Source organism: Caenorhabditis briggsae, assembly GCF_000004555.2.
Source record: "Caenorhabditis briggsae complete genome, chrIV, whole genome shotgun sequence".
NCBI lineage: Eukaryota > Metazoa > Nematoda > Chromadorea > Rhabditida > Rhabditidae > Caenorhabditis > Caenorhabditis briggsae.
In genome coordinates, this window is record NC_013487.2 from 12,421,716 (window position 1) to 12,443,898 (window position 22,183).

General features: G+C 39.1%; 6 protein-coding genes across 6 annotated transcripts; 4 read left to right on the forward strand and 2 right to left on the reverse strand.

The window, feature by feature from the left end:
* Positions 1-1,716: 1,716 nt before the first annotated feature.
* Cbr-frpr-19 lies at positions 1,717-4,093 on the forward strand (the record flags this gene model as incomplete). The annotated part of the gene is made up of 6 exons (XM_002634542.2): positions 1,717-1,919; positions 1,963-2,187; positions 2,344-2,551; positions 2,754-2,972; positions 3,017-3,205; positions 3,959-4,093. 6 exons carry the CDS (start codon positions 1,717-1,719, stop codon positions 4,091-4,093), a joined length of 1,179 nt encoding a protein of 392 aa, XP_002634588.2.
* A 417-nt stretch (positions 4,094-4,510) lies between these two features.
* Positions 4,511-6,312, reverse strand: CBG08398 (the record flags this gene model as incomplete). Its single annotated transcript, XM_002634541.1, has 5 exons — positions 4,511-4,654; positions 4,699-4,832; positions 5,618-5,734; positions 5,933-6,130; positions 6,177-6,312. 5 exons carry the CDS (start codon positions 6,310-6,312, stop codon positions 4,511-4,513), a joined length of 729 nt encoding a protein of 242 aa, XP_002634587.1.
* Positions 6,313-12,078: 5,766 nt separating this feature from the next.
* Positions 12,079-14,791, forward strand: CBG08397 (the record flags this gene model as incomplete). Its single annotated transcript, XM_002634540.2, has 4 exons — positions 12,079-12,256; positions 13,348-13,775; positions 13,823-13,924; positions 14,441-14,791. The coding sequence occupies 4 exons, from the start codon at positions 12,079-12,081 to the stop codon at positions 14,789-14,791; spliced, it is 1,059 nt and encodes a 352-aa protein (XP_002634586.2).
* A 481-nt stretch (positions 14,792-15,272) lies between these two features.
* CBG08396 lies at positions 15,273-17,258 on the reverse strand (the record flags this gene model as incomplete). The annotated part of the gene is made up of 6 exons (XM_002634539.1): positions 15,273-15,417; positions 15,465-16,130; positions 16,187-16,485; positions 16,529-16,896; positions 16,947-17,103; positions 17,151-17,258. 6 exons carry the CDS (start codon positions 17,256-17,258, stop codon positions 15,273-15,275), a joined length of 1,743 nt encoding a protein of 580 aa, XP_002634585.1.
* A 280-nt stretch (positions 17,259-17,538) lies between these two features.
* On the forward strand, positions 17,539-19,302 carry CBG08395 (the record flags this gene model as incomplete). The annotated part of the gene is made up of 5 exons (XM_002634538.2): positions 17,539-17,693; positions 17,743-18,012; positions 18,291-18,740; positions 18,787-18,924; positions 18,972-19,302. 5 exons carry the CDS (start codon positions 17,539-17,541, stop codon positions 19,300-19,302), a joined length of 1,344 nt encoding a protein of 447 aa, XP_002634584.2.
* A 1,237-nt stretch (positions 19,303-20,539) lies between these two features.
* CBG08394 lies at positions 20,540-22,079 on the forward strand (the record flags this gene model as incomplete). Its single annotated transcript, XM_002634537.1, has 4 exons — positions 20,540-20,590; positions 20,641-20,919; positions 20,970-21,072; positions 21,121-22,079. 4 exons carry the CDS (start codon positions 20,540-20,542, stop codon positions 22,077-22,079), a joined length of 1,392 nt encoding a protein of 463 aa, XP_002634583.1.
* Between the last annotated feature and the right edge of the window lie 104 nt (positions 22,080-22,183).

The window sequence follows — 22,183 nt, forward strand, 5'->3', positions numbered from 1 at the left end:
CGGCCCGTTACAAGTATGAGTTGACCACTTTTTGATATCTAGTACAGGAACCGAGATATGTAAGCTCAAAGTGGGAGTATAGAGTGGCCTTCTATTGGAGTGTTTACGGTAAGTTTATTTGAAAAATTGAAAACAATTTTTTCTTTCGAAAATGCTTGAAATATAAAATTTCGTCTAATTCTAAGTATAACACAACAAATTTCGTGTTCCGAAACGTCCTAGAAGTTGAGCAAATCGTATTTGAAAGTTTATGTTTTACACAAAATGCGATTTTTGGTACTGCTGAAATTTTTAGAATCGTCTAGAGAGATATTCTTAACTCGTCCTGAAATTTTTATCACAATCTGTGTTTACAAGGTTTTAAGGTCCCGTTGTGAAAATTTTCTGAAGAAACTAGGCATTCCAATATACCAATTAGAGTCTGCTGAATCTAGAATCATCGTTTGCGTGACATTCTGAAGTTTGAATGATCCTTCTAATTTATCATGACAAATTTCTTTGCTTCGGATGTTCCTTGCTTGTCTAGAATCTGCGTCTCCTGTTCCCTGCTAATGAGTAGCCAACAAAATATCTTTCTATTTTCGAAAATAAGACGTCTTCTTCTTCTTGAATTGTTCTTCTACTAACGTCATTCAAACATTAACTCAATTTATTTATACATATTCCTCGAACCGATTTCCAGGTGTTTCTTAATTTTTCCTCTCCCTCCTCCCACATCTTGCTCAGCTATAGATACTTCCTATGTACCACTTCTCGCTAACAATGTTATTATCAGATTTTCAATCCTATTAGGTTTGGTGTCACGAGCTGCTCATTGCTTTTCTGTTTTTTTTTTTGGCTCGCAGGTTGTCGTGGTTTCCGAATGAAATAGTCACCAAGCCATATTTTTCAAAAAAAGAATCCTTACCGTAACTTTGAGCCAACTTTTCTTTTTTTCACGTAGGAGATATCAAAAAAGTGTCCACTGATAAATTGTTTATCATAGAATGAGCAATATTTCATTTGTTACCCAAATTTTGATATCTTCTACATGAGCCGAGATTAAGCTGGTCGAAATAGACGCGATGGAGTCCCCTCTACGATCCCTAGATGAACATCACTGTACTTTGAGCTCAATTATCTCGGTTCATATAAAAGATATCAACATTTTGTCCACTAATAAAATGTAGATAATGATACGATAAATATTTTATCAGTTGATTATATTTTGATACCTCGCATATGAGCCGATATAAAGAAGGTTAAAGCAGAAACAACTGGGAACCCCCAAAATGCCACCCTAAATTTGTCCTTCCTTTAAGCCAATTTTTCCCGGTTCCTGTAAAAGATATCAAAAAAGTGTCAACTGATAAATTGTTTATCATGATATGAGAAATATATTATCAGTTGACATATTTTTTGATAACTTGCACAGGAATTGAGATAATCGAGCTCAAACTTTAGGAGAGCCCCCGTGTGATACAAGATATTGTCAAGTTTGAGCTATCACTTTGAGCTGTTACCTATTCCAGGTTTTACGGTAGATTTTGATCTTTTTTGTTACTTGTCATTTTGATATCTAGGAATATGTCAAAGGTTTCTGATTTTGATATTTCCATGTGATCCATTTTCATCTCCGTATAACGTTATACACTTTTCACCTGTTCTGCTCTCTATCAGTTTAAACATTAACTTCTGATATTTAGGCAGGAAATATACTTCATCAGAGCTTCCTTCATGGTCCCATCTGACATGATAAGTACGAACTACACGGCTCCTTTGGGGATGCTCTCCAATTCCACGTCAACGTCTATCTCGGAGCTTGCCAATGATTTGATAACGACGACCCAGTTGCTAACAGCAGAAGAGGATTCTTGCAATGAACTGAATACTTCATGTGTATGTCACACAGAATATGCAAGCTATGAAGGATTGGAAACGTAAGAAATCCAATGAGAATCTATATTTTAATCAATGTTTTAGCCTTATGCTCGGTCTGATAGCAGTTCCGATTATAATGTTTGGGATAATGGCTAATGTGACGTCGATGCGCATCTTCACACATCGAATCATGTCCAGCTCGTCCATCAATTGGTATCTGGCTGTGCTCTCCGCTTCCGACACTCTGATTCTTGTTTCCGCATTCTTCGTTCTATCATTGCCACGTTTCGGGGAGTATCTAAAATGGTGGAGAGCCAATTATATCAGGTAATATTACTTTTTTCAGTCAGAGCTCATATTTAGGTTTCACTAACAAGGTTATATAGTCAGGTGCTAGTTAACCTAATAACTGAATCGCTTGAAGTTTGACCATGGAGTTATTTTTGTCCTAGTGATTCAATTCACCACATGATTTCATTTCAGCTACTCGGTGACCCCTTACATGTACGGATTAATGATGACTGCCCAAACGTGCAGTGTCTTCATGACTGTTGGTGTCTCTGTCCATCGCTACATCGGAGTTTGTCATCCATATAAGTCTGTAGAGTGGCTGCCCAAGAAAAGAGTTACCTCGTTTATAATTGGACTTCTCACTTTCTCGGTCCTCTTCAACACCACTCGCTTTTTTGAGGTAGTTTTATATACCGTCAACTTTGAGCCCATGTATCTCATTTCCTGTAAAAGATATTAAAAAGTAGTAAACCAGCAAAATGTTTATCATAATATCACCAATATCTTATCAGTTGACCTATTTCTGATATCTTTCAAGACAATTGAGATAATTGAGCTCAAAGTTAAGGATGGCATTTTTAAAAAATTAGGTAAATCTTTAGGTCCACATCTCCAATGTTTGCTATCGGGAGAATATCGACTACTATATGCCGTCTCTTCAACCGACAGCTCTTCGATTGGACGATTTCTACATTCAAATATTCTTCGGCTGGGCTTATACAATTGTGATGTACGTGATTCCATTCACTCTTCTAATTGCCCTCAACTCGATGGTGCTGGCTGCTGTGAGAAGATCTAGACGGATGCATATGGTCTCTCAGGTTTTGAAATTTTTCTTTAAATGGGGTCAATTTAATATTTTCAGTGCGGAGCTGAAAGTGAAGAGTTCTCGAAGAAGGCAGAAAGAAAAGAGAGACAAACATCAATTATGCTCATTGCCATTGTGCTTCTTTTCATTTTCTGCAATACTTTGGCTTTCGTGTGCAACATCATTGAAAACATGGGAGGAGATGGACCACTCTACAGGACTTTGGTTACGACTAACAATCTTTTGGTGAGATATTTAGATGAGATTGATGTTCTTAAAGTTCTCGGCGTGCCATGTTACTTTTAGAATGATCTTTTTTTTTCGATAGAGCGATTCTGCAAAAAATACACCGGTTTGGGGTTGCTAACCTTCCACGGGGCATATCTTGCTTCTTTAGGTTTCTATCAAAAAAGTGTCAAATACAAAAATTAAGTTCTACTTTTTGTTTAATATTCTCTCAAATTTTCAGACAAAACCAAAAAGTTTGAAATTATTTTGTAAGGGGTTGAAAATGTAAAGTTTACAGTGAGTGAGCAAATAGAACACCCCCCCCCAAACCGCCAACTTTGAGTCTTTATGTCTCGGTTCTTTTAAACGATATCAAAAATGTGTCAATTAAGAAAATGTTTGTGATATTATAAACGTTTTATCAGTTGACCACTTTTTGATATAATTCACAGGAACCGAGATATATGAGCTCAAAGTTTAAAGCGGTTTCTAGTAGAGTGTTCACTGTAGCTACCCTTTACAAATTTGATCCTCTATATCTCGGTTCTTGTGGAATATAATAAAAAATTGTCAACTGATAAAATGTTCATCACACTATTGTCAATATTTTATCAGTTGACAAATTATTGATATCGTTTACAAAAACCGAGATATATAAGCTCAAAATTTAGGTCGACTTCTAGTGGAGTGTTTACGGGAACTACTCTTTTGCACTCCTGGTGCTATAATTTCCCATTAAAAAAATAAAATTTTTCTAATAAAATTTTTCAGGTTATAATCAACGCTTCGTGCAATATCTGTGTCTACATGTTATTCTCCGACAAGTACCGAATGCTGTTGCGTTATTATCTCTACTGTGATTGGTCCCGGCAAGGAGAACTTCTTGTTAGTTCGGTTCTTACTTGAACATTTTTACATTTTTCCCCCAAAACCTCAGTTAATTATTATTTCCTTCCTCCCTTCGGGTTTCTTCACTTCTTCCGTTTTCATAGCACGCATGCTCAATACCGTAATTGTGTTTTTCTTCCCGTAGCAATTTCTAGTCAATCGATATCTCAATCCTGAAATTTTCTAGATTGACCGCACCGAGAAAAGCCAAACGTGAGCACGCTATCACCTGGAAAACTGTCTTCTTCTACAACTGTTGTAGCTTCTTCTAACCTGTCCTTCTACAAGTATAATATGTTCAAACAAACGGGTTAACTTCAGGCTGATTTTAAATACCCCAGTGTGCATGTGCTTGTCAATTCAAAATATTTGTATTTTTTGAAATAAACTTTGATTCTTGTATTACAAAAAAGTGACATAGATCATGAGTCAGATTCAACAACAGATGTTTCCACTGCGACAAGTTCTTCCACCACCACACTGTCCTGCTACGCAGGTGCCAAACGGAGTTTGATTATTCGGGCACACGGGACAGCAGTTTCCATTAGGTTGGCAGGTGAAACCGTTTGGACATATGCCCTTAAATATGATTATTATTCTGAAATGCAAAAGTTTGACCTTACAAATCCACAAGTTCCATATGCTCGACCATAGGGACATTCACAGCAATAGTTGGACGAAGTGCAAACTTGTGATTGTGAGGAGCATCGAGAGGTCATGTCACAAGATCCAAGGGCTACTTGGCCTCCACAAGCAACTGAAATAAATTGAATGATCAGAAAATAATAAAGACCTATTATCAAATATGAAAATAGGAAAAAGTTTGCTTGTGAATAGGGTCACTGACGGGTCTTCGCGGGCCCTGTCCTAGTTTCTTTCGGAATTGATATTTTTGGACCAGCTGAATTAGATATGATAGAAATTGGCGAGTACTTTAAAATGATACTATTTTGAGTACCGTATCATGCCTATGAACAAAGTTACAAGCTAGAAACCGTCTAAGCTATGCGGTCACAGCTTTATAGCTTGCAACTTTGTTCATAAACGAGATTCAGTTTCAAAAATAGTTTCAGTTTGTAGTACTTGTTTACTGTATCTTGTCTATGAACAAAGTTACAAGCCAAAAAGTAGCCGGGTTCCTGGCGGGCTCCTGGCAGGTCACTGGCGGCTCTTTGCGGGTCTTGTCCTATTTCCTTTCGGAATTAATCGTTTTTAACCAACTAAATTGGATATGACAGAACTTGACGAGTACTTCAAAATGATACTTATTAAAATACTGTGCCTTGTCTATGAACAAAGTTAAAAAATATATGGTGGCCAAGCCCGGCAGCCAAAAGTATGAGCTTCGTATCGTTCATAACTTCGTTCATAGACAAGGTAAAATATTTCAAACAAAATCATTTTGAAGTACTCGTCAAATACTATTATATCTGATTTAGTTAATCCAAAAAGATTTATTCTAAAAGAAACTATGGCAGGGCCCGCAAAGAGCCGCCCGGAATCCGCCAGCCCTGGATTACCAGTATAGGGATAAACACAAACCATTCCACTCGTTTCCTGTTATTGTACAGCACAATCCTCCAATACAAGTCTGTCCAGATGCGCATTGCCCACGTGCAGTACATCTAACTTCCGACAATTGTCCCGACGGACAGACACCTAAAACATCGAAAACTTCCAAACCTACCGTAAATATTCTGATAGAAACCAATAAAGTCCTTATATCTCGATTTCTGTAGAAGCTATGAAAAAGCGGTCAATTGACAAAATGTTTTTGATAACATAATAAACATTTTGTCAGTTGACAATGTTTTGATATCTTTCACAGGAACCGAGATATATTGGTTCAAATCTTACCAAATCCGTTGGGGGCTCGAGTGGTGGTGGTAGTAGTAATAATTGGAATTGGGTTGTTCTGAGAGTTCGGAGACGAGCAGCAATATCCATTTATACAAGAAGACACTCCAGAATAGAATGCGGAGCACTGCGCTGATTCTTGACAGGGTGCATTTAGAAATAATCCACCGTTCGGGCAAGATCCAGCAGTTGGGCATGCTGAGATGCTTAGGATGTTTGAAATTAAGGGGGAAAAATCACTTACGACTAGTGGAATAGTATTGGTATGGTTGAACTCCACATAAGTATAATTGTCTTTTGGATCTCAACACAATGCCTCTGGTCTCTTGAAGACTATGTACCGAATATACAAATAGGAAGAAAACCACTGAAAAATGCATTGGGAAAAGTCAGACTGGCGAGAAAAAAAATGACGAGATGATGTTCGGGTATATTGCGTTTGCATTTCCCATAATACAATTTATTATTCGGGTATATGCCCATTTCAATTGATGACACAATTATCTTGGTATTTGTACAGCTTTTTTTAGAAGGAGGAGAGAGTGGGAAGGATGATAGAAATAGTATTCAAATAACGATGCATGGGGTAATAATAGGGCGTATATTCATGATACCCAAATAAGCGAAAGTGAATTTGGATTTTATTGAAACAAAAACAAAAAAAAGAAAATAGTTATGGATAAGTTGGGGAGTGTCGAACACTGTATTTCCTCGAATAGAAGTCCACCCAAACCGTAAACTCTACGCCCAATTATCTCGATTCCTGTGAACAATATCAAAATTTTGTCAACTGCTAAATTTTTTATCAAAATATGATAAACATTTTGTCAGATGACAACTTTTTGATATCTTCAACAGGAATCGAGATAAATCGACTCATAGTTGAAAGTTGGGGTGTCTTTCACCGTGTTTGCGGATGGAATAAGTACCATAAAACCTGTATTAAAAGGGCCCCTCACAAAGAGGCCCCTCGAATAAAAAGGCACGAAGGATATTCCAGAAAATTTTCAAAACTCTTTTTTTGCTCAAAATTTTGCTCCGTTTTAGTGAAATTGCTAGATTTTCATGAATTTTGAACTAGAATTTACCAATTTTTCGTTGAAAAAATGTTATTAAAATAGCCGGAAACTTGTAAGGCCCGTCTAATTAAAGGACCCTTCGGAGGTACCATCCACAATAGAATGAAATGCCCTTCTAATGCAGGTTTTACGGTATATGAAAGTAGTTCAAATGCCGTGAACACTCTAATAGAACGCCACCCAAATCGTCAAAATTGAGCCTATGTATCTCATTTTCTGTGAGAGATATCAAATAGTGGCTAACTAATAAAATGTTGCTGATATTATGATAAATTTTTTATTAGTTGACAACTTTATGACATCTTTCAAAAGTCGTGAGATATTTAGGCTTAAAGTCGACGGGCAGGGTGGCGTTCTATTAGAGTGTTTACGGAATGTCTGATTGTTCTGAAAGATTTTTTCCTGACCTGTACTGTACCTGCACTTGTTTCATTTTTGAGGAATTTATGCTTCTGTTCCTGGACCAGAGGGCACCATCCACTAAAAATAAAACTGCAAAAAAACAAACAGTGTCAAACAGTCCGAATAGTTTGAGCGATAGCTTTAAGCCAACAAAAGGAAATATGAAGCACAAAACGACCCGAGAGTATATGTTTTGTTTGGTCTTTTCACTATTCAAACAATTAACAAAATCGTATACCACAACCCTATACCTAAGAGTCCCAATTTTCTTCGCCTTCTAAAAAATCGCATTTGGATGATGCAGTTATTCCTATCCATGACGTCATCTGAACTGAAAACAAAGTCGGATTCGTGTTGATCCACTTCTGCAGAAGTAATTCAATTTGGATGGGAGAGAGAAAAGTGGATGCGTTGATTGAGTAACTGCACATCCGTTATTCCACTTTTTACGCACTCTTTGTTGTGTGTTGCGTGATACCAGGCACTTCAGTTGTCGAAATGATAATTAGGAAGACGTTAATTAAAAGGGAGCCTAATTAACTTTTTCCGTAGTTTTCTGCTTCCCAGCGTTGTGTATTTTCATAATATCACATTTAAAAAAAGCTCTTAAAAGTTGAATTTCCTGAAGATGCCGTCCAAGAGGGTCGCTGTGTGCGATGCTTCTTCATGCATTTTTCTATAATTTTTCGTCATTTGAAGTCGTTTTTTCTGTATTTTAAAGAAAAAAATTCTCACAAATGGCTCAAAAATTGCATGAACACAACTTGGGCGAGAACTCGAATTCGGAGGCGTTTTTCAGGAATTTCAATTTTTTTCTGAATTTTTTCGAAGTGAAATTAGGAAAATATATAACTCTGGAAACATTTTGATGCAAAGTCCCCCTTTAAGGAATTTTCTAGACTCATGAATTTCACCGTTTTAGTATCTAATATAGCAACGAAAATATATGTTATTGAGAGGTATTCCCATGAGAAAAAATATACGAAAATCCCTTTAATTTTCAAAATACTGGGCTCTAATTTTAATATTTTCGTCTAGATGGAGCTTCAAAAAATATCTAATTGTAAGCGTTCAAAAAACTAAACGGCGTAGAAAAATAGTTAAGATTTCTCATAACTACCGTAAACTCTGTTATAAAAAAGATGCCTAACTTTGAGCCCATTTTCCTCGGTTCCTGATAAACTATAGAAAAGTTGTTAACTGATAAAACATTTCTGATATTGTGATAAACAATTTATCAGTGGACAACTTTTTTCGGTCTTTGACTGGGACCGAGATATTTGAGCTTGAACTTGGTTTACGGCGAAACTCATACCAGAAATACACACTCCTACCCATTTCATTGTTTTTTTGTTCCCAAATTTTCTTGTGCTTCACCCCAACTCTTCATCTTCTCCTTCTTCTAGTATAGGCCTCTTCTTCAATTCATCTCCTCTTTTTTTGTTCATCTGCGACCCGAAAATGAGCTGCTCTCTTCTTCCCGTTGCGTGTGGGTCAGAGGAAAAGGCCCGGAATGTTCTTCTCCCACTCTTTTTACTCGGCCCTTCATTTCTTTCTTCTTCTTTTTTTTCCATGAGAATGATGGATCCCATGCATAAATATGCATCAACCCCCCCCCCCCCCTACGCAGATACTTTTCATTGTGTCAGTAGTGCCTTTGTGCTTTGTTATATTTTCAAAAATAGATTTTTTTTTTGAAACCAATCTACAAATACATCTCGAACTCAGTTTTCCCTATCAACGTGTGTTTCAAAAAGCCCAAAACTCATCATTTGGGTTTAAAGTAGACGAAAAAAGTGTGTTTCCTAATTGAACCAATTTTTGTCTGTCTGACAGAAAACTTTGTCCTATTTCCTAATGTTTAGTCACCACTACTACAGCGCGATGTCCAGAAGCTATTTGCGTCATTTGTCACAACGAAGCACACGGGACGACGAAAAAATGCGTTTGTGTGGCGGACGAACCTTCCTAGTACCAGACAACAAAAAACAATAATTACACCGGAGAAGAAGCAGCCAACGAACAGATGACCAGTAGTAGTTAGGTGCCTCACTCACTTTTTCTATAACTTTAAATCTTTTAGAAGCATCTTGTAGTACGAGGTCCCTAGTAGTGTAGAGATGGCTGGGAATCCCTTACAATTAGGAATTGTTTTTAAATATTCTTCTGAAAAGTCTACTGTAATAATAGCTAAAAAATAGTTATTCCTATAATTCTGATTCATTCTGATTATCCTTCGCTGTTTTACGTTGAAACATTCTTGTCATACTTGTAAGCCGCCCCCCCCCCCCCTGGCAGCCGTTTCTGGATTCTGCCATAGTTACTTTAAAAATCAATATTTTCGAATCGACTAAATTGATTATTATAAACCTCAATGACTACTTTAAAATGATACTGTTTGTAATACTGTATTTTGTCTTTGAACAAAGTTATGAGCCAAAACCCATCGGAGCTACGAAGACGATTTTTTTTGGCTTGATGTATCTTTGTTCATAGTCAAGATGCAGTAATCAAAATACCATTGTTTTGTAGTACTTATTGAGTTCTATCATATCCTATTTAGTTGGTCTAAAAATACTGATTCTAAAAGAAACTATGGCGTGATCCGCCAGAAGCCCGCCAGAGGTCCACCAGGAGTCCTGGTGGCCGGTTTACAACCCTGGTAGTGTAAAAATGGTTGGGAAAACTTTAAGAATAGTTTTTGTAATGTGACCTTAATTATACTGTAGTTAAAGCACAACGTTATTATGCCGACTCTTTTTATTGGAACTTATCTTGTGATTAGTGTCTCCTAGAAAAACTTCTTCTTCTTTCTTTAAACTAATGTTTCAATAAAAACTGAGAAATCAGCTGACGATTCGGATGACCACGTGTGTGTAGTTCTCATCCCGGACCAGTACACTTTGAAGTTCCGCGGCAAGAACTTCTGCCTTCTACCAACTTCGAACTCAATTTCTTCATTTTTTTTTCTTAAGAATTCTTTCTCTAAAAACGTTCTGTTCAGTAAACATAGGTTGTACATCCCAAAGTTTTTGGTAACCTAATACTCTCTTGAGTACGTGCAACCGTTCCATAGATTCAAGTTGTGTCCCCAAAATCCTGCAAAACTTCTCTTTTTAATCTTTCCGTACCCCTCCTGCTCTCTATGATCATCTATTTATACTTCCAGACACGATTTCTCTCCCTCTATCTCTTTCTCAAGAAAGACTGACTTCAGATCGAATCAATCTTTATCTCGGCGTCTCCCCTCTCTCCAAGGATCCTTCAGAGTCCCACAGTTGTTCTCCCCCCTACATCACTTCCCGTCACCACATGTGTCTTCTCATATTTTTCACTTCCAACCAAAACCCTCTCACCCGACCTTTCTTTTTTTTTGTATTTCTAATTTCAGAAAAAAAACAAAGCTTCTTCTATCCTGCAGCTTGTTATGTACTAATTGCTATGAGATCGAAAATTGTCGACAGCGAAGTTGAGCCAAATAAAAATGTGAGTTTCAGCTCTTTTCCATACTTGTAAATCGGGGGCTTTGCAACTACAGTATATTTAAGGTTACATTTAAAAAATTATTCCTAAGATTTTCCCAACCATCTTTACATTGCTACTTGTAAACCAGGTTATTGGCGGACCCCTGGCGGACTCCTGGCGGACTTCTGGCGGGTCTTGCCGGGCCCCGCCATAGTTTCTTCTAGAATCCACTTTTTTAACCAACTAATAAAAATATGATAGAACTCGACGAGTACTACAAAATGATACTGTTTGGATTACTGTTTCTTGTCTACAAACAAAGTTACAAACAAAACAAACTGCAACAAAAACAAACCCAGTCCGGTGCGGCCACTTTATGGCTTGTAACTTTGTTCATAGACAAGATACAGTATTTCAAATTATATCATTTTGTAGTACTTGTCAAGATCTATCATATCTGATTTAGATTGTCTGAAAATATTAATTCTAAAAAAAACTGTGGCTAGGCCCGTGAAAGACCTGGTAAAGGCACTGTCGCAAGTATGCTCGTAGCTCAGCCGGTAGCGCCGATGTACCCCTGATCTATTCCTCATGAGTTCAACTCATCATGGGGGTTCTTTAGGCAGAATATCTAGAAAACGCTCTTATCAAAACGCCGAATCCGTACCCTATAAATCACATCTCCTAGTCACGTCACTCCTATAGACACTTCCATGTGCCTAGGCACACACACATTTTCGGTCCATTCCCTTTTTGGCATCTCATCTTTTTTGTTCGCTTCCCATCACACAGACCTCCAAATTTGTCCATTGCCGAAAGTGACAGCAAAATGTCCTCCTTCTCCTTCTCCTTTCTTTTAGTTTCTCCTCAAATCTGGTTGCTCTACTAGGGAAATTCCTACTACTTCCCCCTATTGTTAACGACTCATGAAGAACGTGATTTGAGGGGAGAGAGGGCGCATGCTGGCTGGCCCCTAGGAGAGTCTGCCTCCTTTGATTGATCTGACATTCTCCCATCCTTCGCTTTTCACGTTTTCTTAGTTAACTGCTCACATCCCCCCTTCCTATGACTCCCTCTATTTCTACAATCAGCTCTAAAAAGTGTCGACTCGACCGAAACGATATATTCTCATGGTTCAGACAGGTCTCTTGACACCAATCAATTTTAAAAGTATCATGTTCTATCTTTAAATTATTCCAGATGAATCCCAAACCAGGATTCCTTCGAAGGCAGTGGCGGAAAGTGAAAGGAGAGGTGGCTAACTCTCTGCTGACCCAATACCGGCGATGTGTGATTCGAATGAAACGTTGTCTCCAGGAGAACAATGATGTGGAACAGCAAAGAAGGAAAAGTCAAGCGAAACTTCATCCGCTTCCAGGTTGGTACGATTTGAAATTCAAAGTCCAAGAGTTAAAACCTCAAACTCTTGGAAGATTTAAAAAAGACAGATGACATACATCGTTTCTGTTAACGACTGGGTACTAAAGTGAGAGCGAATCAGTGATAAAACAAATGGAGTGTTTTAAGTTTATTGCTCACAAGCTCTCAGCGAACAAAGATCTAGTTGTAGTCGGAAATAAGTTGAAATTCAATCGTTGAATTATACTTGTGAATCGGGTCCTATCGCCCGGGTACCTGGCGGACTCCTGGCGGGCCCATGGCGGGTCTTTGCCTGCCCTGCCATAGATTCTTTTAGAACTAATATTTGTAGACCAACTAAAATGTATCTAATAGAACTTGACAAGTACTGCAAAATGATACTGTTTGGAATATTTTATCTTGTCTATGAACAAAGTTACAAGCCAAAAATCATCTGAGCTACGCGGTTACAGCTTTATGGTTTGTAACTTTTTTTCTAGAGAAGTTAAAGTTTTTCAAATAATATAATTTTGAAGTACTTTTTTAGTTCTATCATATCCAATTTAGCTAGTTCAAAACTATAGATTTTAAAAGAAACTATGGAAGGATCGACGAGGCACGCCAGAGGTCCGCCAGAAGCGAAGTTCCGCCAGGAACCAGTATATCTAGTAGCGCAATTTTTTCTAGTTTTTCCAGAATTATTTATATTCATAAGCTAGCTATAAGATAAGTTTGATTCCTTCGAAATTTTAACTTTCCCATATCCCTCCAATTTAGGTCCAATTGAATCCCAAATCTCGTAGGCAGAATTGATATTTCAGCCTATTTCCACATTTTGTAATCTGTGATCAACATGCTATCAAAACTCCTGTCACGTAAGCTATCGTAACATAGAAAGAGAGGGAGAGAGACATGTGATATCTTCTATCTTTTTTTTTCTAATCATTTGTTTTATCACAAGAAGAGAAGATAGGAAACTGCTGATGACGTAGCTCACTTTCAAAAGGAGCAGCCCCCCTCCACCCTCAATCTTTTGAAATCACCGCCCTGGTTCAGACTATGAAATATAGGGACCATTTCAAAATAAACATTAAAAACCATACTTTTCAGATCGTCCACTCCGTCGAGCCGCTTCCAAACTAAATCGAAAACCAACCAACGAAATTGAGCGACTCCGTAAAAAAGGGGACGATTGGAACGCCAATGATCTGTTTAAATTTCAATATTCGGATCCTGAAGAGGGAACACCGGAAGAGAGAAAACAGTTGTGCTATGATTGGCTGGATAGACTACATGACATTTCGAAGAAGTATTGCTATTTGGCATGGTACGAGTCTGCGATCTATGCCTGCTACTATCGCCTGGCACCTATCCTAACGGATCCAGTTGAGAAACAACGTATATGGCACGATGTGAAACATGAGTATGCAGAGATATTCATGATGGGACGGCGGATATGGAGACGTGCTATTCATCCAAGCAGATTGCGCGTGTTCTATGATCTCGCAATGCTGTGTGTTCGTTTTGGGGATATGGAGGTAAGCGAGAGAGAAGCTAAATCTTTCAAAAAATTTAAATTTCAAAGAATGATGACACTGTCCCAAAATTCAAAGCGCTGATGGCAGATTCTACGAATTTTGACTTCAAGATTCTCAATGAAACGGAATTCATTAAATCGCTGGATAAGGTGAGAGACTCTTTTTGTATACCGTAAAAACTCTAATATATCCCTCCAATTGAATGCCACCCTCTAATAGAACGTTCTCTGAGCAGTGCTCTGAAAAATAGAACGCCACCCTCTAATAGTGCGTCACCCCAAAAACATATTTTCATTTCACCTTCTAATTGATGGTTACAGTACAGGCCAAAAAAAACATTTGAATAAGGATAATAGTTAAAAAAGGTCAAATTTGAATAATTTGAACCTTTTTCAATTTTTGGTATGCTGAAAACATCCCACGACCCTGAACGAAGTGTTTTCTTATGATGTCGAATAATAGAATGCCACCCTCTATTAGAACGTCCTCACAGCTAACTCAAACTCAAGCTCGTCCCTAAAAAGAAGAATTAGTTTCTCAATGTTTTCTCCCTGAGGGATTTTTCCTGAATTTTTTAAGTATTTAAATAATAATCTACATGATTTTCTGCACAAAATAAAGCTTTAAAAATTTCACCACACCGCCTCTAACTAATTTTATTCCAGGTGATCAAATTGGAAAACTTTGTCATCGATCAATTCTACAAACGACGTCGCAGCAGTGGATCGATTCGATCCTCCTTCCGTTCCCGTAGAAACACTGATTGCTCACCATCCCGTCGTTCCGAGAATCTAGACGAATCATCATTTCAAACAAAAGCCGACGACGATTTGGACGTTTGTAGTCTGGCGGAATCTCTTCAACAAATTTCTGTAAGCCTACCAGCGCCTACATCTGAGAACCGAGTGTCAAGTGTAACCCTGACGATTCCAACAATTGTTATCGATGGTCCAGAAGGCGTCAGCCCAACAAGAAGTCGTCCTGCTTCACCTCGATTGGTTCGATTCGACGAATAAGGAACCGGAACACTCTCTTTATCACCTTACGAGTATATTTCTTTTTGGACGGGATCATCAATTTTTTTAAACATAATTCAGATTTTCACATATTTTTCACTTTCTCATATAATATTTGTGCCTTATTTAGATGGTTGGAAAATGAATGAATAAATACATCACTGTCATCAGGCATTCATTAAAAATGAAACGGAAAGGGGAAAAGCAAGGGGAGTGGAGGCGGGAGGAGACAAGTACACACACAAATAAATAAGGAAAAGGGTGTTGTCGATTACTTACCAAATCACCAGACAACAAAAAATACAATTTTTTTTTCTTTAATATTATATTACACAGGAAAGTTGATAGAAGAATGAATCGAAACAAGGCGGAGAAAATAAAATAAACACCAAGAGCCAAAGAACGGGAAAATGAGTAAACGGGAGAAGAGATTCGGAAGACAATTCATTAGAAAAGTGGATATTTGAAAATGGAATCATATTTAATCAATCTTGACTGTTTGATAGATTTTTCGAACGAACTTCGCTGTTCCAACATATCCGATTGTGCCAGTCATCAGACCAAGAGCGGCGGCGAAAATTCCCATGTAACCAAAATAGAATACTGTTTGGAAAAGACCATACATTCTGCAAATTAATTCATCAAAATTAGTTTTTTTCAAATTGCAACTCACTTCGTCTTGAAGAAGAAATAGTACATTGAATACATGTAGACATAGAAGGACGTTGAAGCTCCGCAAGCAAAGCTGGTCCATCTCCATCGGTAATCCTCTGCATTCAGAAGGAAGTAGGAGCACACAATGGTAACGCAGACAGTGACGATAGATAGAATAATCGTAACCAGGAGCATGAATCCATAAACGTAGTAGATTTTGTAGGCCCAGAATGATGTGAAAATGAAATACATCTCGATGAAAATGGATCCAAATGGAAGAACTCCGCCAGCCAATGTAATTAGCCATGGCTGAACGAACCACTTCTTGTCTGGAATCGGTCGTGGCACTGCGTTCACTCTGCATGGATAGTCGGCCGTTCCAGCCATATTTCTTCCAATAACTGTTCCAACAAGGGTTAATGGAAGAATTACGAACAAGCAGATCGCCGTAACAGCGAGCATGATCGTGAATGGAATTGCACGAGATGCGTGGTAGTAAATGGCAATGAAGTTGATCAGGAATGCAACTCCGCAGACCATGCTTGGTAGAAGGAATGCTCCGAGTAGCATTTGTTTGATCCAGTGACGTCCACCAAAACGAGCATACATCGAACCACCTGCATAACCATTGACTGGAGAGCATGCGGCGTAAACGAAAATAGCAGCAGAGAGAAGCGATCCACGTCTGAAAAAGGTTCAAATTGGAAGAGGGCTGATTAGGATTGATATAAGTCAACTCACTCTGTATAAAATTCTCCAACGATTGCGAGAATAGTTGTGATGACTGCGACCGTAAACACATGATATCCTGCACCAATACAGGAGGAGAACAATAATGGAAGAGATGGCGGCCGGAAAACATCTCCATGAACTTGCTTCCATCCATATTCATCGCCAAGATCTGCATCAAGATCGTCCAGGCTATCTTCCTTTTGGTAGCGAGCATAATCTTTTCTCAGCGTGCGAACGAGAATCATCCATACCAAACCAACGAGGAAAACTACCATCATGAAACTGTTGAAGATCGAGAACCAATGAATCTGTAAATTTGGAGTTTGCAAATTATAATTCCTCAGAACTTACTCTATGTTGGAAGAAGCTTGGATCTAGATACTTGTCGAATCTCTTTGTGAAATCAATTTCTGACTTGGTCCATTGTACTTCGTAGGTGAATGTGAGCTCAGCACCAGGTCGAATGTCCACTCTTCCATCAGTGGTCAGATTAATATCAACAACTTGCTTGTCGTTGTAACCGATATCAAGACGTTTATGTGTGTAGAGCTTGTATGTCGGCGGGCTGACACTGTTATCGATTTCTCCTACCATTCCCCAAATGGGCATATCATCAAGGTACATTTGATAGTAGTAGCTATTTTGAATCGCGTACAAAAGAGTCTTGTAGTCAGTTTCGGTTAGCTTCTTCTGACACACCACTGTTTTCTTTGTGTTTGCTGAAAAATTAGCTTATGGGATGGTGTTATTGAGCAGAAAAAAAAATTACTTCGGAACTTGATATCGAGTCCGGAGAATTCGAGTTCTACACCAAGCAACGACTCTCCCATCGTTTCATGGTAATGTCCAATCTCCTTCTTATCTCCTTTGCAGAATGGAAGAGAGAAGTAGGTGTAAGTCTCTTGTCGGTTGGAATACGGGCCAACCTGAAACTTCTGTTTTTTGTAAAACAAAATGTTTGGAACAGTTTTACCGTGTTCATCCATAGCACGACTTCTTCGTCCACTTCGTATAAATGATCATGTTCGTCGGCTTCTACGAGCAACGAAGACAGTAGTAGCAGGCTTATGAATACCCGCATTTCTGAAATCGATTTACTGGTTATAAAGGAGTATTAAGAAAGGGGAAGATTATAAGAAAGAGATTTTATAGTTTGTCTTTCGTCGAAAAATCAAAAAACAGTTGAAAATTGAAACAGGAAGAAGCCACTAGGAAGAAGCAGTGCTGTTCACACCGAACGGTGGAGTTTACGTGGCAATCGAGAGAGTGTGCGGCGGTGAGAGACGCAGACAGAAAAGAATACAATGGAGCGCGATTGTAATGGCTCAAAAAAAACATTTTTTAATTAAAATTTCAATTAAATGCACCGAATTGAATCAGCTATCGAGAAAGCAGTCAAATTTCGTTCTCATGGAATTTTTATCAGCGAGACGTTTGAATTGGCGCGGCGACAAGCGAGAGATGCTATTGAGAAGGGCCTAAACCCGTTTCCCGTGGCTGTGAAGGATTGTTTTCTGTAAAGCGTATAAGTACATGTTGCCTAAACTATCTAGAACTTTGTTCAGAACGTCTACAAGCACAACATGCGCGTCACAAATGTTGGAAAACTACACACCACCTATGAATGCAACAATTGTGGATCGTATCGTTGCGAGAGGAGGATGTATTATCGGAAAGACAAATCTTGATGAATTCTGCATGGGAACATCTTCAGCTCTTGGTCATTTCGGTCCTGTCAAAAGTGCACTTTCCGAAGCCATGTCTGACGACTGGCTGATCCCCGGCGGAAGCTCCGGAGGCTCCGCAGTAGCTGTTCAGACTGGGATTGCCGATCTGTAAGAAGCGAATTTGCTAGCAAATACCGTAAAACCTCTAATAGAACGACATCCGGAACGTCCACTTTGAGCCTATATATCTCACTTCTTTTGAAAGGTATCAAAAAGTGGTTAACTAGTAAAATGTTTATCACGATATCAGCAACATTTTACTAGTGAGCCACTTTTTGATATCTTTTGCAGAAAATGAGATATATAGGCTTAAAGTGGACGATCCGGGTGTCGTTCTATTAGAGGTTTTACGGTAATTTAAATAATTCTAAAATGGTATAGTTCAGAGCACTTGGATCCGATACAGGAGGTTCTACGCGCAATCCAGCTGCATTTAATGGAGTTTTCGGTTTCAAGCCAACCTATGGAGTCCTCTCAAGATCGGGGTTGATTCCACTTGTCAACTCATTGGATTCGCCTTCAATCTTTACAACCAGCGCAGAAGCGTGTTGGAAATATCTAGAAATGTTAGCTGGAATCGATGCAGCCGATTCCACGTCAGTGAATCTTCCAGAAATCCAAGGAATACGGTCGATTGAAGACTTGAAAGTAGGGATCCCAGCTGAATATAACAACGAGTGTTTATCCGATGATGCTTGGAAATTGTGGAATCATGCAGCTAACATTTTGGAACGACAAAAAGCTCAGATCATACCGATAAGCCTACCAACAACCAAATATTCTCTAGCATGCTATTCGGTTCTTTCAGCAGCAGATATTGCTTCCAATATGGCGAGGTTTGAGGAATTTCGCTAGTTCTCAGTGAATATTTTTTCTTTTCAGGTATGACAGTGTTGCGTATGGTCATCGTTCAAAGATGGACAATTCGACTTATGAGATGTATGCTTCTTCACGTTCTGAATCTTTAAATACCGTTGTTCGGAAAAGGATTTTTGCAGGAAACTACATGTTAATGAAACAGTGAGGATAATCTATAATACCACGAAAACCAACAATAGATTTTTCAGATATCGAGAACTATACCTCGAGAAAGCATTAAAAGTCCGAAGAAAGATCAGTAACGAGATTCAAGACGCTTTCAAAAAAGTGGACATCATTATCACCCCAACAGCAACTGGAACAGCACCAAAGTACTCTGAACTTCGAGATACATTATTCACGAAAGAAGATGACGATGATTATTTCACTCAAGCTGCGAACTTGGCTGGCATCCCTGCGATTTCAGTACCAATCGGGAAAGGTTGCAATGGGCTGCCGATCGGAGTGCAGTTGATGGCGAATAAATTACAGGACAAGACTCTTTGTAACATTGCACAACTTTTGTGTCGGGTTCTTTAGGCTTTTTTTAATGAATTGTATATTTTACGAAACTTCTTTGTTTGCTCTTCCCTTTTCCCGTCTAGAAACATTTGCATCTTCCGTCACACATTTGATAAGACCTTTATTGCTTCTTTTCCCCTCGACATTTTCAGAGTTTCAGCATTTTACTCATTTTCTAAATATGACCTTCTCTACTTGGAGAATTTCGATAACTCAAAAGATCTAGATCAGATGAAACCTAGCGATACATTTCGAAGTCACTTGGAGTGAATAAAAATCACTTGTTCCAAACACTCCGTATGTGCTGCTTATTTTTCTCTCCGTCTCTTTAGTTCCCTATTCACTTTTTTCCGTGTCATCGCAATCAGATTAGAGCCCCCTGTGTCACTGGAGGAAGAAAAATGAGGCGCGGCGCCCCGCGAGACAGTACTGGCTGTGCAAACTGACGTGATGGTGTTTGCGGTCGCTTGTCACTTTCAAGAAGTGTGTCTGTGGCCCCGATGGTCACATACTAACCTGTGTACCCAAAAAAGAAGAAGAGCGACAAAAATGCTATTTGTGGTGTCTTCCTCATTCTCTCTATGTTTGTATTTTTAACCGCCTCTCCTCTCCACACTCTTTTTGAAATAAAATGCCATCGATTCAAATAGTGTCGAAGCATAAGTTATTTTATGAGTCACAGTCAAGTTGGCCCTCTTTTTTTGGTATTTTGAAACAATTCCCTTGCAAGAGAAGCAATTTTGTTCTAAGAAATTCAACAGCATGACAGCTAGAGGCACACGAGGAGGAGGAAGAAAAATAAAGCAGAAACAGAAGAGTGGAATTCTGGGAAATGTCCCGTTTTTCTGAAAAATAGACGCTTTTATATCTTGTGTGTGGCGCGGCCAGAGGATTAGCTTATGTGAGAGACAGCAGAGAAAACATAGTTGAAGGGAACCTAGATTCTCTTTATTTTATTTTAAAAGAAAATTATTGCCTTCCGTTTTTTAAATGCTTTCGCAACCTAGTAATAAAGCTAGTCTAACAAACGTCATTTCCGCTGGACCCTGCTTTCACAATTTCAGCGGTATTTTTAAAGGCGCAATGTTGAAAATTCTGTTTTGGTTTCGCAGCCATTTGAAAATCTTGTCTGCTCCTTTAAAGCTGTACTGTAGAAATAATTGCGCTAATTCCGTTCTTCTGTCGATTCCTGCTTTAATTTGACTCGCCTAATTAGTATCCTTTTTGCAGGTAACGCAACACCTAATTGTCACAAATGTCAGGCAACGCGTCGTTGTCTGTCTGGAATGAAGACGGTCCCCCTTTAGTGAGTTTCTGAAGATCTCTTATGAAGTAAAAAATGTGTGTTTCTTACAGGATGATCAAGGATCTCCGGAACAAAAAAGCAAGAATCCCCCGCCGCTTCCCACATCAACACCTGTAGTGAAATCGGCTGTTGAAGAGTCTCGCGATGTTCCAACTGGTGATTTGATTCAATTCGAGAGTGAAGAAGAACGAGTGAACACAGTGGACCCGACTGCTCCTACAACAGAAACGCCAGTTCCTATGGAAGAGCAATCGATGGAATCGATTCTGCGTGGATTTCTGAAAGAAGAAGAGTCGCTGACTGGACCAGATTATCAGAAACGATTTTATGTGAGACAACCTTTCCAATCAATAATTTGAAGTAAAAAAACAATTTTCAGCAAATTCGTATCGAACAAGAAAGGTTGAAAAGTGAATACTCAGCAGATTGTGCGAACGCCCCTCGACATTTGCCTAGGAACAGATACCGAGACATTCTACCATGTAAGACCTACACTTGTCAGTGTAATACATTTAAAAAACTTCTTTCAGATGACCACAACAGAGTCGAATTGGCAAAGGACAGCGAGAATCCAGAAGGTTACATGAACGCTTCTCTGATTCAGCTACCTGGCGGAAAGACCAATTTCATTGCCGCGCAGGCTCCTTTGGAACTCACTCTTGGCGAGTGGTGGCAAATGATTGATGAGCACAATGTTCATTTGGTTGTCATGCTTTGTAAATTGATTGAGCTCAACAAGGTGAAGTGTGAACGATACTGGCCAGATACTATCGGAGAAGTCGAAATGTTCGGTTTGCTTGAAGTAACACTGGAAGAGGAGAAGCATTTCCCGGATGACGAGTATCTTCTACGAGTTTTCAAAATGGAGAATCCGTCAACCGGCGAAACTCGGACAGTTCGTCAGTTGCATTATAGAGAATGGCCAGATCATGGATGTCCATCTGGCGAGAAACAACTATTGAAGATGATCGATCACATGGAGGAGCTGCACGATCAGTATTCCCCGGAGTCGCCGATTCTCGTTCATTGCAGCGCTGGTGTCGGAAGAACAGGAACAATAATTGCGATCAATTATATCAGAGAGCAAATGAAAGCACAAAGTCTGACGGAAATCGACATTTTCGGATTGGTGATTGCTCTACGGAGACAGCGAGCAAGTATGGTTCAAACCCAAGATCAGTATCAGTTTGTTCATCGCTGCATCGCTTCTTACTGTCGCAAGCACCTTGGAATTGAGGAGCCGAAGCCTGATAATCTAGCTACACAGCTTCCTGTCGGTAGTAGTGGAACAGTCAAGCTAATTGCTCCACCAACGCCAACAACATCTGGTGATCAACCTGCCAGTTCAACCGGATATCAGCCGGATCCGATGTTGGCAGGAAGTATAGTCGAAGACGAGATGGACGCCACCAATGTGCCGGATTTTCCGAACGAGCCGCCTGCCCCACAGGGGCCGGAGGATCTGGGCAACAGTGCGGCAATGCTTTAAATGTGAGTTTTTATGGAGTTATTCAGTGGTAGCAAATCAGCAAATTGCTGGTTTTTTCCTTATGCAGAAAGCTGGGGCCGATTCCTGGAGTTTTCCAGGCCATA